The following is a 16,200-nucleotide window of genomic DNA, read 5'->3' as shown; positions in this document are numbered from 1 at the left end:
TCAGAAAATCTCATTCTTACCTGATCTGGAGGGCCCTGCATTTGATTTGCAGAATGTAAAATACTTCAATTGAACCCACAAATGTGAATATTACAAGGGAAACAGAAAAACAGGTTAAAATTGCATCCTTGTATGTGACTTCAGGCTGTGGCAATGTGGTTGACTACCCCCCTGGGAAAGTAGCAATAAATACTGACCTAATCAGAGACACCTACATCCTGGTGAATGATATTTTTTCAAAAACTTCAAGAGGGATAGTTCTTTCAATTTTAACAAACCTCTCCTCTGCCTGAAGCATGGGTGATTTTGACTGGTTAGGAAATGCAAGTCCAACAAGGATTTGATAAGTGGCAAAACTGCTAGAATTATAATACCCAGTGCATTCCACTTTCATCAGGCACAAAGGATTAAAATTGCCACACAGCAACCTGTTGGACCTTTCCACCAACTCTTCACTGCCATAACTTTTAGTGTAATTGGTGAACATGGTTTCTTGAACCAATCAAGTTCATCACAGGAGGGCCCACACTTGATTTGCAGAATGTAACACATTTCAATTGACTCCACAGATGAGAATATAACAAGGCAAAAAGAAAAACAGGTTAAAATTGCAGTGCACACATCTTATTCAAACTTTGGCATCAAACTTCTTCCTCCTTACAGTATTAATATCCGAGGAATCATGTGTCATTTCTTCACATGTCCTACGCCAAAGCCTGAATAGAGATGAAAGCACTTGCGATAATTGTATTGCATACTTATTCTTTAACATTGATAATCCAATTGAGGGAAAAGTTTATCAACAAGGCCAATTTGAGAGATAAGGGATTTTAATGATGGGTGTAGGTAATTAATTGTGTTCTGGTAATTAATTGCTGGGATGGTCTGCCTGCTTCTCTGCCCTTGCTGCTGTGTATGTGCAGCTGAATTAAAAAGGCAGTAATGTTATTAACACACAGGAAATTACTGCTGAATGGGCTTTGTTCTAATTCACTACCAGAGGATTAATAAAGAAAGGTTTGCGCTTGATAAACCACCTTCAGAGTCAAGAAGTATTAAAGTGGACTTGAGTGCACTCGCTCTCTCCGCCTGAGGGACCCCCTAGGCTGGAACTGGACTGGCAAGGGCGGAGGGGAGTGGATAATAAATCCAGCCTGGAGATCTGAAGATGAAAATGAACTGGAAACCCAAACAACAGGACACAAAAGGCAAGGAAACAAGTGCAAAAACAGAATTCTGTTTTGTTTGGCTCCACAGTTGGATGGATGGGATATGGTCAATCAGTGGGTTTGCACCACGCCTTCTGGCAGAGTCAATTGATTCTGAAAGAGCATAAACCGAACATTACATCCAATATGGAGTGTTAAAAGAGCTTATGATTACATAGCACTTTTCCCAATTATTGTATATCTCAAAGTGCGTTATAGCCAGTGAAGCAGTTCTTTCGTTCTAGTGTAGGGAACGCAGCAGCTAAAATGTGCACAGCAAGCTTCCACAAATAGCAATGGAATAATAACCAAATGATCTGTTTTTGTGATACTGATTGATAAATACTGACCAGGACATTGGATAACTCCCCCATTCTTTGAACCAATGTTTTGGGATTTTTACATCTATTTGAGCCAGCAGATGGTACCTTGGTTCAATGTCTGCTCTTCAAGACTGCAATGGAGTGTCAACCTGCACTTTTTAAACTCAATTCCTGGAATGGGATTTGAACCCAGAACCTTGCAGATTAGGTTAAAATTACTCCTGGGTATGTGCCCAAGTGAAACGTGAAAAGACATTACAATGTTTTTGCTTGGCAGTTACACTTCCAGAAATATGGGAACAGGAGTAGGCCATTCAGCCCCTCGAGTCTGTTCTGCCATTCAATGACATCATGGCTGATCTCTAGCCTAACTCCACATATCTGCCTTTGGCCCATAATACCTCTAAATGGTAAAACTTTACCTCAAATTTAAAATTAATCAATAATCTAGCATCAACTGCTGTTAGTTGAAAAGAGTTCCAATCCCCTACTACCCCTTGTGTGTAGAAGTGTTTCCTAACATCTCTCCTTAACAGTCTGGCCCCCGTTTTTAGATTAGGCCCCATAGTTCATGAATCCGCAACTGGTGTAAACAGTTTATATTTTCCTCATCATATCTTGATAACTTTGATAAGATCACCCCTTAACCTTCTAAGTGCTCGAGAAAACAGGTCTGAGTTGTATAATCTCTCCTCATAACTTGACCAGGCACCATTCTTGCAAAGCTGATGTTGTATATCCTCCAAGGCCATTATAAGCCCATAAGACATAGGAGCAGAATTTAGGCCGTTCAGCCCATTGAGTCTGCTCTGCCATTCAATCATGGCTGATAAGTTTCTCAGCCCCATTCTCCTGCTTTCTCCCCATTACCGTCGATCCCCTTGTTACTCGAGAGGCTATCTATCTCAGTCTTAAATATACTCAATGACCCGGCCACCACAGCCTTCTGCGGCAGTGAATTTCATAGATTCACCACTCTCTGGCTAAAGAAATTTCTCCTTATCTCCATCCTAAAGCGTCTTCCCATTATATCCTTCCTAAAGTGTGGTGCCTAGATCTGCTCATAGTACTCGATGGTTGATTACGTCTATTCAATGCTAAAATGTTCAAAATAAAAACAACTGAAAATTGAGAATCATGACCTCACGAAAGGTACAAGAGCTTTAGATCTGTTTGTTTGGGCCAACTTAGCATAGTCAATTCACCTAACCTGCACATCTTTGGATTGTAGGAGGAAACCAGAGCACCCAGAGAAAAACCACGCAGACACGGGAAGAATGTGCAAACTCCACACAGACAGTTACCTGAGGGTGAAATCAAACCCAGGTCCCTGGTGCTGTGAGGTAGTAGTGCTAATGACTAAGCCACAGTGTTCTCCTTTAAGACCTTTATATACAGAAGCCTCTGAGTGAAACTTTTTTAAGAGATGGGTGGTAATGTGGTGGGAGTGTTGTAGGGCACAAGGCACTGGATTAAAGCTCCAGTCTCTTTGGAGATATGTGACTATATCTCACTGCTGCCAGTTGTGCTAGTGGCGTAGGGCTGACACAGTGGTACCGTCACTAACTCTGGGCCAGGAGGCCTGGGTTCAAGTCTCACCTGCTGCAGAGGGGGGTCATAACACCTCAGAACAGGTGGCTCAGAAAATACTTGCAACATACAGGGAGGAGCTGGACTAAAAATTCCCAGAGACTACAAAGATATTAATGCAGGTGTAATTCACCTTGTAAGCAATAATCTTGCCAATAACTGGGTCAGAAGATTACCCAGCTACATGACAGAGCAAATAAAACCATTTTGTTAAACATTATGTTGACACAGAATGTACGATCCCAGAACTTCTTCCACTTAGATTTGCAATTGCTGAATAGAACACAAATCATATCAACCAAAAAGATATCACAGATTGCTTGTATCAAGCTGGATTTAGGTGTGAAAATGAAATGATGAAACAGAGGACAGCGATAACACCTACTGATGGTACAAGATTATGAAGGCGATTGACACTGCTGAAGATTTGCTCCGGAAAAGAGTTCAAGCACCAGGGTATGACCTAGATAAGAAGTCAGACAGAATTTTCTCCTGCACAAGTCTGTGGCTCCCGGGCCATTGTATTGGTGACAAATAGATTCAAGAGATGACTGGATGGGTTTTTGGAGAGAGAAGGATTTGAGGTGTAAGATGAGGAAATGGACAGATGGGATTGATTTATCAAAAAGGCTTATTGTGTCTAATGGCCTTTTACTGAGAAAATATCTTTATTTGCTTCTTTGTCTAATCACAAGGGAAGCTGCTATATCACGGTGCACAGTGCATCCCTTTAGTCTCTGAATCAGAATCAGGGTTCAAGTCCCACTCACACCTTGTCATGGAAGATGCACTCATGTGACCCAAAACAAATTGTTAATTGGCCTTTGCAATCTTTCCTATACCTTTCTCCAGAGAAAAAAAGAGTGTGGGGTTACATGAAAAAAGATGTCTGAAGTTTACCATACCAACCCTCGTAACCAAGATTTCCCTGGCAAAACTAAAGCCAAATCTCAATGAACAAAGAAATTTCCTGTCAAAGATATATAAGTGTTCCTATATGTGACAGGATATGTAATAGGGCAGGCCTTATTTCACCCACCACCCCCTCTCTTTAATCTTCCTGGGTTCACTGACCATTGCCATTTCACGGTGTGCTTTCACTATCAAGAGGGAGACAACGGCTGCCAAAGAGATAGATGGGAATCTAAAGGGAGAGAATGGTCAGGAACAAGGCTTTCAGAAGGTGAGACTTTGGAATGCTGAACAGGAAGGAGAGGAAGCGTTCACTGTCTATATTTGAGGACAGGAGGACTACTGCCACTGGCACTCTGGTTCTGCTGCCACCTTCTACAAGGTGAGCAACTGGAGGTAGGACTTGACAGCAGGAAAATGAGGCCCAACGCTTGGCCGCACCTATCTATGTTTTGCCACTGGGCTGCTCAAACCTATGAGGTTGGATTCTAGCATCAAAGGAAAGCCATCTAAAACAGCAGAGTAAAGTGTAAAAAGGAATATTGCACATCCTGCACCTACGGAGGAGTTAGCTAGCTCAGTTGGCTGAATGGTTATTGGAAATACAGAGTTACACCAACTGTGTAGGTTCAGTACATGTACCAGCTGAGGTTACTAACATCCAGAAAGACAGCAGGTATAGGGGATCACCACACCTTCCAAGTTACTCACAATCCCGACTTGGGAATGGATTGCATTCCTTCAGCATAAATAAAAGACAAAGAGTCGCTTTGTAGATCAGGGGCTGTGACTCAGACTGCCAAGTGTCCCAACTATTTTACACATAGCACAGATCCAGAACCAGCAATGAAATGAAAGACTTGGTAATCTCTGAGGAATGATGCCCAGGGAGAACTGTGTGCTATTTTGTTGTTTGATTCTTTCATCATTGAACTGAACTACTCAACATTAGGACACTCTAATCTATTGGCTTAATGGTTCATCAGAACGCTGACTCAGGAGTGAATGTGTTCCCAACCAGGTCAAGCTGACACTCATGAAGAACAAAACACACCAGTGTGGTTTCTGCTGGGAGGATGAATGGACATAACAGATGCCATGAGGAGATCAACTTACCTCTGATGGAGCTGCCACCATTGTCACCAGGAATCCAAGCCAACGTAATGGTAGAGGATGAGGTCTTAGACACAGTCAGACGAGGTTGGTCAGGTGGCACTAGGAAGGGGAAAGTTTATGGTTAATTTAATAGTAGAATCAGATTCACCCACATTACATTATAAAACAAATTTAACTGTGAACACAGTGAGTGAAATAAACATATTTTCATTTATAAATCATTTCTTTCCTTCCATTCAAACCAAATTGATGATCTAGAAGTTAGCCAGCTAGCCGGTTTCTATACAAAACTGACTTGGGCAGCTGTTAAAAGCTTTGAGATTCTCAGCAAAACATTTGGTTATGGGCTTGGATCGGCACAACATCGAGGGCCAAAGGGCCTGTACTGCGCTGTATTCCTCTATGTTCTATGTTCTATGTTCTAAGTTAGCCAGCTAGCCGGTTTCTATACAAAACTGATTTGGGCAGCTGTTAAAAGCTTTGAGATTCTCAGCAAAACATTTGGTTAAATTAAGGCCATGGAGAGGCCACAGAGGATGTGTGTGGCATGGAAGCTAGGATGAGGCAGCTCAGTTATGTGGAGAGGCTAGAGAAGCTAATATCACTCTCCAAAAATGGAAGTGGTTAGGGTGATTCAATAAAGGTGTCCAAAAGCATGCAGATTTTTTGATTGAGCAAATCAAGTGCTCTGTTGTTCAATGTTTTTCACAGTCAAGAAGGTCAGTAATCAGGACTTGGAACTAAAATAAAGGTGAAGGCGATATGGTGAGGATTGCTCTGCCTGAAATGGTGGGGCAAGCGGATATAATCTCAAGTGAGGCTGGGGATCACTGGAGGAGGCCGAGATGGATTGTCCACTCCACACTCTGGCTAAAGATTGTTGTAAATGCATCAGCCTTATGTTTTGCAGAGTGCTGGGCTCTTCCATCATTGAGGATGGGGATATCTGTGGAGCCTCCACCTCCAGTGAGTTGTTTAATTGTCAGCCATCATTCAGAACTGGGTGTAGCAGGACTACACAGCTTAGATCTGATCGATTGGTTGTGGGATCGCTTAGCTCTATCTGTCACTTGCTGCTTATGTTGTTTGGCATGCAAGTAGCGCAGCTTGGTAGCTTCACCAGGTTGACACCTCATCTTTTTATCTGCCTGGTGCTGTTCCTGCACCTTCTATTGAACCAAGGTTGATCTTCTGGCTTGATGGTAAATGTTGAAATGGGGATACGCCAGGCCATGAGCTTACAGATTGTGCTGGAGTACAATTCTGCTGCTGTTGATGGCCCACAGCACCTCATGGATGCCCAGAATTGAATTGCTAGATCTGTTTGAACTCTGTTGCATTTAGCATGATGATAGTGCCACACAACACAATGGAGGGTATTCTCAATGTGAAGGTGGGACTTCATCTCCACAAGGACTGTGTGGTGGTTGTTCTTACCAAAACTGTCATGGACAGATGCATCTGCAGCTGGCTGATTGGTAGGGATCAGTTTAAATGTGTTTTTCCCTCTTGTTGATTCCCTCACCACCTTCCGCAGACCCAATCTCGCAGTTATGTCATTTAGGACCCGACCAGCTCGATCAATAGTTCTGCTGCCAAGCCAGTCTCTCTGGTGGACACTGAAATCCCCCACTCAGAGTACATTTTGTGCCCTTGTCATCCTCAGCGCGATCTACAAGTGTTGTTCAACATGGATGAGTGCTGATTCTTTAGCCAAAGGAGGGTGGTGCATAATAACCAGTAGCAGGTTTCCTTGCCCCTGTTTAACCTGAAGCCACGAGATGTCATGGGGTCCCGAGTTAATGTTGAGAAATCCCAGGCAACTCCCTCCCGATTGTATGACTGTTGCCACCACCTCTGCCGAGTCTGTCCTGCCGGTGGGAAAGGACATAGCCAGGGATGGTGATGATAGGTTATGGAACATTGCCTGTAAGGTATGATTCTGTGAGTATGATTATGCCAGGCTGTTGCTTGACTAGTCTGCGAGACAGCTCTCCTAATTCTGGCACTAGCCCCCAAATGTTAAGAAGGAGGACTTTGTAGGGTTGACAGGGCTATTTCTGCCATTGTCTTTTCCAATGCCTAGATCTATGCCTGGTAATACATCTGGTTTCATTTCTTTGTTGAGACTTCATTTTAATTGATACAACTGAATGGCTTACCATTCCACAGGACAGTTGAGAGGTACTCACATTGCTGTGGGTCAGGAGACACATGTAGGCTAGACCAGGTGTGGTGGGCCAATTTCCTTCCCTGAAACTCATTAGTGATCCAGATAGGTTCTTCCTGATAATTGGCAATGATTTGATGGTCAACACTAGATTTTTAATTCCAATATTTTTAATTGAGCCCAAATTTCTTCAGCTGTAGTGGCACAGTTTGAATCTGGGTCCCCAGAACATTAGCTGAGCTTCTGGATTAATTGCTGTGTCACCATAGTATTACCAGACCACAGGGGCTGCTCTCTCATTAGAGAGAAGCGACTGGTGGTGATTTAACCTGAGGGCCACCAGACCTCAGGCGAGGGCAGACGTTGAGAAGGAGAATCCTTCATGATAACCTCAAACCAGTGATGGGAATTGAACACACTCTGTTGGCATCATACTGTTCTGTAAACCAACAATCCAGCCAACTGAGCTAAACCGATTCCCTAGATTAATAGCCTAGCAATAATAGATCATTGCCTGTAAGGTCAGATGTGTAGACAGATCTTTGTTGACTGGTGCAAAACATTATGGATAGAGTGACTTCCTTTTGTGATCAAATGTCAGTCAGCCTGTAGGCCTTGTCCTAACTGAGTCTATTGAACATTGAACTCTGCCAGCATTAGCTTTTGCTTTTCTTCCTCATGCTTCTTTGTAAATGTATCTATTCAATTCATTTCAAATAAAGCAATTTTGCCACACTCTGGACTGTGAGTTTACTTTGTATTGCTTATTGGGTTTATCAGTGAGGACTCTACGACACCTAGTTTAGGATACATAGAACATACATTATAACGCTAACTACTTGACTGTGTAACAACATTCACCAAGGCTCCTTTGAGAATACCTTCCAAACCCATGACTGCTTCCATCTAGAAGGATAAGGGCAGCAGATACAATGGGAACACCACCACCTGCAAGTTCCCCTCCAATCCATACACCATCCTGACTTGGTAATATATCGCCATAGAACTTCTCCCTAACGGCACAGTGGGTGTATATTTTTATTCTCTTATGGGATATGGGCAATACTGGCTGTCTAGCATTTATTGCCCATCCCTGGTTGTCCTTGAGAAGGTGGTAGTGAGCTGCTTTGAACAGTCATAGAGTTATAGAAACATACAGCATGGAAACAGGCCCTTCACTCCAACCAGTTCATGCCAACAATGTTCCCAAACTAAACTCGTCCCACCTCCCTGCATTTGGCCCATATCCCTCTAAACATTTCTTGTTCATGTACTTAGACAAATGTTTTTTTAGAGTTGTAACTGTACCTACATCCTCCACTTCCTCTGGCAATCCATTCCACACATTAACCACTTAATGTGAAAAAAAAGTTTCCCCCTCATATGCTTTTCAAATCTTTCTCTTCTCACCTTAAAATTATGTCCCCTTTGGGAAAAGACCTTTGCTATGATCTGTACCCCTCATTTTATAAACCTCTATTAGATCACCCCTCAACCTCCTAAACTCCAGTGAAAAAAGTCTCAATCTATCCACCCTCTTTTTATATCTCAAGCCCTACATTCCTGGCAAGATCCTTCTCTCAACCCTCTTCGCTTTAGTAATATCCTTCCTTTAACAAGATGGCCAGAACCGCACACGGTACTCCAGAAGAGGCCTCACCAACCTCAAAATGACGTCCCAACTCCTGTACTCCAAGGTCTGAGCAATGAAGGCAAGTGTGATAAACACCTTCTTAACCTCCCTGTCTATCTGTGAAGCAAATTTCAAAGAATTATGTATCTGAACCCCTCGGTCTCTCTGCTCGACAACATTACTTGGAGACCTACCATTAATTGTACAAGTCCTGCCCATGTTTGTATTACCAAAATGCTTTCTCAAACCGCTGCAGTCCATGTGCTGTATAGGGAGGGAGTTCCAGCAATTCGGAAGGCAACACAATATATTTCCAAGTCAGGATGGTCTATGAATTGGAGGGGAACTTATAGAGGGAGGTGATGCTCCCATGTATCTGCTGCCCTTGTCCTTCAAGATGGAGATGGTCATGGGTTTGGAAGGTGCTGTCTTAGGATCTTTGGTGAATATCTACAGGGCATCTGGTAGTATCCACTGGTATGCATACACCAAATGGAATGCAGTGTTTCCAGAGGGCAGCTCACCACTGCCTTCTCAAGGGCAATAAATGCTAGTCCACTCAGTGATACCCACAGTGAATTATTTTAAAAAGGCACATAACATACTGACGAGTGGAAATGCTGGTGGGACAGACATGAGAGCATGAAAAACAGCTAATACCCTGCATTTGTGCTCCTGATCAGAGTCTGGTGTTCTTCCTGAGGAATTTAAGTGCTGGGGTATCTGATAAAGCCAGAATCAGCCTCGTCTTTGAGAATTCCCACAAAGGTAAAGTTCACAAAATCTCAAACTGAACAAGACACCCAACGGCATCTGTGGACTATCAAAAGGTAACCTATGCTTTCCACGTAGCAAGGGGAGGGCATTGGGTGGAAGGGGGAGATGTGTTATAATGTTAAAGATGAAGGGATATATCAAAGTTGTCACAGTGTGCTGAAGTCCAAATTACTGTACAAACTCATTGAATTTTGCAGAGTCAGACCCCTGAAGCATTGTAACTCTGAATCACACATTAATTATCAACTAAACTCCACGGGATAAAGAGAATGATAGAATTACATACAGCATTTAAGGAGACCATTCAGTACATCCTGTCTGTGCTGGTTCTCTGTAATGGCTACTCAGCCATTCCCACACTGCCCTGCCTTTTTACCCACAGCGCTGTACATTTTCTTTTCAGATAATGAATTGATTCCATTTTGAAATCCGCGATGCATTCTGTCTCCATCACACTGGTAGCAGTGCATTCCAGATCCTATCCTCTTGCCCTCTGCTTCTCCGCTCAATATTTTGGCACAAAGGGAGGCCACTTGGCCCTTCATGCCTCCACCAGCCATTAAATGAGCATCGTTGACTGATTGCCAACCTCCTGCTTTTCTACATACCCTTGCACACTATTTCTATCCAAATAATCATCCAACGTCCATCTTGAATGACTGAATTGAACCTGCCTCCACCTCATTACCAGGCAATGCATTTTATTTCCTAAATACTTGATGAGTGAAGACATTTTTTTTCATATCATCCTTGCTTCTTTTGCAAATCACTTTAAATCTATGTCCTCTCATGCTTGTTCCTTTTACAATCAGGAATGGTTTCTCCCTACCTACTCTATTGAGCCCGGTCATGAATTTGAAAACCACCATCCGATCTCCTTCTTCTCTCCATGGTGAATAGTCCCAACTTCCTCAATCTATCTTCATAACTGGCAGCATCCTTGTAAACCACTTCTGCACTTTCTACAATGCATCTACATCCGTCCTATATTATGACGTCCAGCACTGCACATAATACTCCAGGTGAGGACTAATAAGTGTCGTATAGATGTGCAACATCACCTTCTCGCTCTTGTATTCTGTGCTCCTACTGATAAACATTAAGATACTGTATGCTTTATTTTCTGCTCTCTCTATCCATCCTGTTACACTCAATGATCTGTGGTCATGAAAAAAATTACTCCCTATCTAATCTGTTCAGAATCCCATGTAGCAACTGCAATATGGATTCTCTACTGATGAGGTATGAACCTCAATGAAAACAACAATAATCCACTGCCTTTAGTGAAGACATTGTCCTAGATGAGAGAGAAAGAAATAAGTAGGATTAGTGAAGAGGAAGAAGTGAAGGGTGAGTTTAGGAGGAGAGGGGGGGGTGGGATCTGAGACATTAGGCAAAAATGATCAGTTTTGAGAAAGGTTTGAATGATGAAGGGAGAGTGGGATAAGCGGAGAAGTTCACCGAAGGAATTCCAGGGAGTGTGGCTATCACTACCTGAGAATCAACCACCAGTAATTAGGCAAACGGATGTCAAGGGACGATTTATAGACTGTGGGAGAAATAAGCAAACACAGACACTCCTACCTTGCACCAGAAGATTGACTACAATCGTATCAAAACTCCAGGTGTTTGTTGCCGTACAAGTATAATACCCAGAATCCTCTGCTCTTACTGAACGAAGAAACAATGTCCCATTGTTGAAGATCATTCTGTGGCCATCAACTTGCACTGGGATGGCAGAGTCTTCACTGCAAACAACACAAATTTATTGTTAATAACAACACAAGGGGGAATTAGCATTCTAATTTGATTCTTCCTAATTAAGTTTTCTTATCGTAATTTTTAAAATGTCTGATGTGACACCTCCTTAGTAACCTTTCCAGAGTACAATTTATGTTTTGTTATGCAACTCATCATTCCTTTGTTTAATCTATTTTAGTCCTTTTCGACTCAGGGTTATCAATACTAGTTGGCCATATTCCTGGAGGTTCATCACATGACAACTTGCTTCCAACCACTCTCCTGCCATTGGTTGTTTAACAAATCCATCTTTGTCCCACCTCCCCAATCAATGAGTTAACTCCTGGTCACTTAACTGAGTGATAACTGACTCTCAGTTAAACAGCTTTTTTGGTCTCCATCCCCAATAATCTCAAAACTAATAAGCAATGATACTCAACGAAAAGGGAAAAGAAAAACAAAGGTTTTCTTTTCTCTATTTTAATGCCCTGATAATTTTTCTTGCTGTTTGGTCTTAGTAGTGAGAGGTCTGGAGATTAATCTTCAACCACTCGGAATGTCAGATCAAGCCTGAAATGTATGTGGAGCAGGTGACTAGGCTCTCCTGCTATGTCCTGAGATGTTACGTCCAATCACAATCTGTAAGAGATTCTGCAAATGTTACTCTGAAGTTGGTACTTTGGAAATGTGTAGCAAGATTCTTGAAATAGGTACAAAAGCAAAAACTGCTGGGGAAACTCAACAGGTCTGGCAGCATCTGTGGAGAGAGAAACAGAATTAATGTTTTGGGTCCAGTGACCCTTCTTTCAGTTCTGAAAAAGGAACATTAATCCGTCAGTGATTTTGATTTCTCTTTCAGATTTCCATTGTCTGTGGTTCTTTGTTTTATGTTATTATCTGTGAAAGAGGTGATGTTTTTCTCTCTGCTGTTGTTGTCTTTCTCTCTTGGTCTCTGTATTAAGGTTTTCCATTTGGAGCACATCTTTGGCCACTCTCCAGTATTCGCCCCAAGGACCTGGTTGAGTTCAGGCTCTCAGCAAGCTGGAGTGGTTGTAGGTCTAAGCCCCGTGGTGCTGTGTTGCACTGCACCATCATGTTGAAGCATTACAATTTTATCACAGCATTTTGTACAAAAGCCCAGCGTTAATAACACTCAGTTCAAGAAACTAACATGTCTACTCTACTCCTTATAATTGCACCACTTACAATAAATGGGTGCTGCCTATTTTCATATAGTGGAGCAAGGACTAGCATAAGCATTCAGGGGGTTAATATCACAAACAAAAACTTCAAGGTAATAACATTTTGCTTGGTTGGAGAGTTATTACTTGTCAGACTGTACTGCTGTCCACTTCCACTTTATCATCTTTCTTCTCCCATTGAATATCATTAGAACTCCAAACAGCAAACATCTCCATGGCAACTACCTATGCTCTTTGCCTGATTGGTCAACAAAATAGCCTAATTTGAAGGGACTGAGAGGCTTGACAGCCCACCTCTCTTCACAAAATGAGCTGGCTCACATTACAGGCCTCCAGAGGAATTTCCGCTTCAATATTGATCCTGAAAACTCTCCCAGTTGGCCACTGTCCAAATATCCAAACATTGGGTTTCCCAGTGATGAGTAACCACTGGGATAATGCTCTTAAAACGGCAGGGTAGGCCTGGCCGCTAGGAACCAAGGATTCAGATATAAAAAGGTCGTTGCAGCACAGAGCACATGTTTACCTGTCTTTTGTCCATTTAATTGTCAGTCCTGGATCACCCACAGACCTACATGGCAGAAAAACATCTCTCATCCAAGGAGTGGTTACTGTTCCTCCAAATGTAATAATCTTTGCTGGGACTGGAATACAAAATATAGATTCTTTAGCTATTCATCCATGCAACATACCTACAGTATACTATACAGCACAAAGCTCACAATACCAGAGGCACAATATTCAGGAATGTATACAATGTATGGTACAGTTGATATAATAATTTACAGCATATCAGGCACAATACATAGTGCAACACAGTGTTTGGTGTAGAATACATATACGACAACATGTATTGAATTATTAAAAAAAGACCTAAGTAAGCAATCACTTGCTGCTCATCTTTAATTTCTCTTGAACCGAATTGTTTGCTTTAGAAGACAGTTGAATGTCAAACACATTGCTGTGGGTGTGGAGTCCGATAAGCTGGGTAAGGCCAGCAGATTTTCTTTCCTATCCTATATTTGTGAGCCTTGTGGGTGTTAAGGTCAATGTGGATCAGAGGGGATAATCTCAGAATGTGGGCTTGCACATTTAAAACCAAGATGACAGGAATTTCTTTACTCAGAGGGTAATGAATCTGAGGAATTTTCATCCACAGAGGGATGTTGATGCTGGGCCTTTAAGTATATTCAAAACTGGGGCAGACTTCTTAATCAGTAAGAAAAACAAAGGTTATAGGAAACAGACAGGAAAGTTGGATTGAGGGATATCATATCAGTCATGACAGAGCAGATTCGATGGGCTGAATGGCCTGTTTCTGCTGCTACATCTTACAATCTTCAGCAAAAAAATCAGAGTTGATTGTTGAGCTTAATGCCATCTTAACAACACCTAAACATTTCCAGTAGTTGCCTGGAATAATTTATTCCTGTCTCCATGGTACTGGAAGACTGTTGGTGTCTCTGGGGCAATACGTCAGTCAGTACCTTGGACTCTGCATATGTTTAGTGGATAATGAGGGACAAGAGATTGTTCATTTGTTTCCAACAGACCCCATTCTGCCATCAATCAACTTCTATAACCATGCGACTGGGCTCATTGGAGCAGTAACCCTTGCTGATTGCTATGTCTCTGTCATCCTCGGGTAGGTCCCACCATTGCTGAGTCCCAATTACTGCTCTATCTGCTGATTTGGGAAAGGCCAGGAATTGACATCCTCAACACAATATCAGCTAGTGTCTATATCCTCTGATGGCATAATCATTTTACTCAAGTTACAACTGGAATGTACAGCACGCTAATCTAACCCTTAAACAATGTCATTCTCAGATCTGCCCTCATTCATCTTCCCCAGTACAAATGACCGAGTCTTGCCAATTAACAGCATTTTCAATGATGGATGCAGAACACGAGGGACTAACCCCATTGGATAATAGCACAAGCTTATTCGTGAATAATTATGGATGAGGATTTTTTTTTTACCCATGCCTCACACCCCAAGGACAAGTTGACTTCAAAGGGGAATCAATACTTTCTTGCTACCAAAAGGACAACTATTGAGCTATCACATCAATTTCTCTTGTTAACACACAAGGTCTGAGAGCCAGAAAGAAGAGACATCGTGGCAGTCCATTCTGTATTATCATCTACCATTTGTCATCAATAAGAAAATCAAAAGCTGTAAGAAACAGACAGGAAAGTTGGATTGAGGGATGTCACATCAGTCATAGCAGAGCAGATTCGATGGACTGAATGACCTGTTTCTGCTGCTACATCTTATAGTCTTCAACAAAGCATAGAAGTTGATTATTGAGCATGCTACCTTCTTAATGACAGCTAAAACTTTCCAATGGTTACCTGGAATAATTTATTCCTGCTTCCAGGACGAGATGGTCATGTTCCAGTAAGATCAATAGACTGCTCGTCCAGACGCCTAGGCTACTGCTTTGGCAAATTTAAGTTCAAGTCCCACATCGGCAGCTTGTGAAATTTAAATTCCATTTATAGATTAATCAGGTGATTGTGACAAATATCAATGATTGTCATAAAAACCCATCCAGTTTACTAATATCCTTCAGGGAAGAAAGCCTGCCCTCTTTATACTGGTCTGGCCTACATGTGACTCCAGACCCACAGCAATGTAGTTGACTCTGAACTGTTCTCTGAAATGATTCAGAAAGTATTTCAGTTCAAGAGCAATTAGGGATTCTGCCACAGATTCTGCAACACCCACATCCCACAAAAAAAAATGAAGGGGAAAAATAGTATGACCAGACAGGGCAGCTTGGCCTACTGCATTAATCAAAGTTGTGAAGTGTAACAAAATGAACATGCATTTTTACGTACAATCAACTGAAAGATAAGCATTGTATGGGGAATGGCATTTTGAAAAGAAACAAGATGAAAGGAAGGGTCTGTTTCCATGCTGTACACAATTCGGTGACTTTTACTCTAGTGATGGAGAGGGATAAGTGTGCACTGCAGGGCAAGAGTTATAGCTGGGGGCAGGGAAATTATGATGCGGTGAGGCACGACTGAGGATGCATGGCTTGGAAAAGTAGGCTTCAAGGGAAGGGCGCAATTGATATGTGGAGCTTGTTCAAGGAGCAACTATTGAGTGTCCTTGATAAGTATGTACCTGTCAGGCAGGGAGGAAAGGGTCTTGTGAGGGAGCCATGGTTTAATAAGGAATTGGAATCCCTTGTTAAAGGGAAGAGGGCAGCCTATGTAAAGATGAGGCGTGAAGGTTCAATTGGGGCGATTGAAAGTTATAAGGTAGCCAGGAAGGACCTGAAAAGAGAGCTAAGAGCAGCAAGGAGGGGACATGAAAGGTCCTTAGTTGGTAGGATTAGGGAAAACCCAAAGGCTTTCTATAAGTATGTCAGGAATAAAAGAATGACTAGGGTAGGAATAGGTCCAGTCAAGGATAATAGTGGGAAGTTGCGTGTGGAGGCTGAAGAGATAGGAGAAGTCTTGAATGAGTACTTTTCTTCAGTATTTACAAATGAGAGGGACCATATTGTTGAAG

The 16,200-nt window shown here is 42.2% G+C and overlaps 1 protein-coding gene across 1 annotated transcript in view; it reads right to left on the bottom strand.

Moving 5' to 3' along the window:
* Positions 1-16,200, bottom strand: part of LOC122540620 (Down syndrome cell adhesion molecule-like protein 1 homolog) — a 571,589-nt gene that overhangs the window by 57,727 nt on the left and 497,662 nt on the right. The window contains exons 22-24 of the mRNA XM_043676579.1: positions 13,198-13,315; positions 11,314-11,477; positions 5,150-5,248 (exon numbers count right to left, since the gene is read on the bottom strand). Coding sequence (XP_043532514.1) covers positions 5,150-5,248; positions 11,314-11,477; positions 13,198-13,315 — 381 coding nt within the window. The remainder of the gene's footprint in view (positions 1-5,149; positions 5,249-11,313; positions 11,478-13,197; positions 13,316-16,200) is intronic.

The sequence above is a fragment of the Chiloscyllium plagiosum genome, chromosome 35 (assembly GCF_004010195.1).
Source record: "Chiloscyllium plagiosum isolate BGI_BamShark_2017 chromosome 35, ASM401019v2, whole genome shotgun sequence".
NCBI lineage: Eukaryota > Metazoa > Chordata > Chondrichthyes > Orectolobiformes > Hemiscylliidae > Chiloscyllium > Chiloscyllium plagiosum.
Note: the sequence above shows the minus strand (reverse complement) of the source record. Positions and strands in the feature narration are given on the sequence as shown.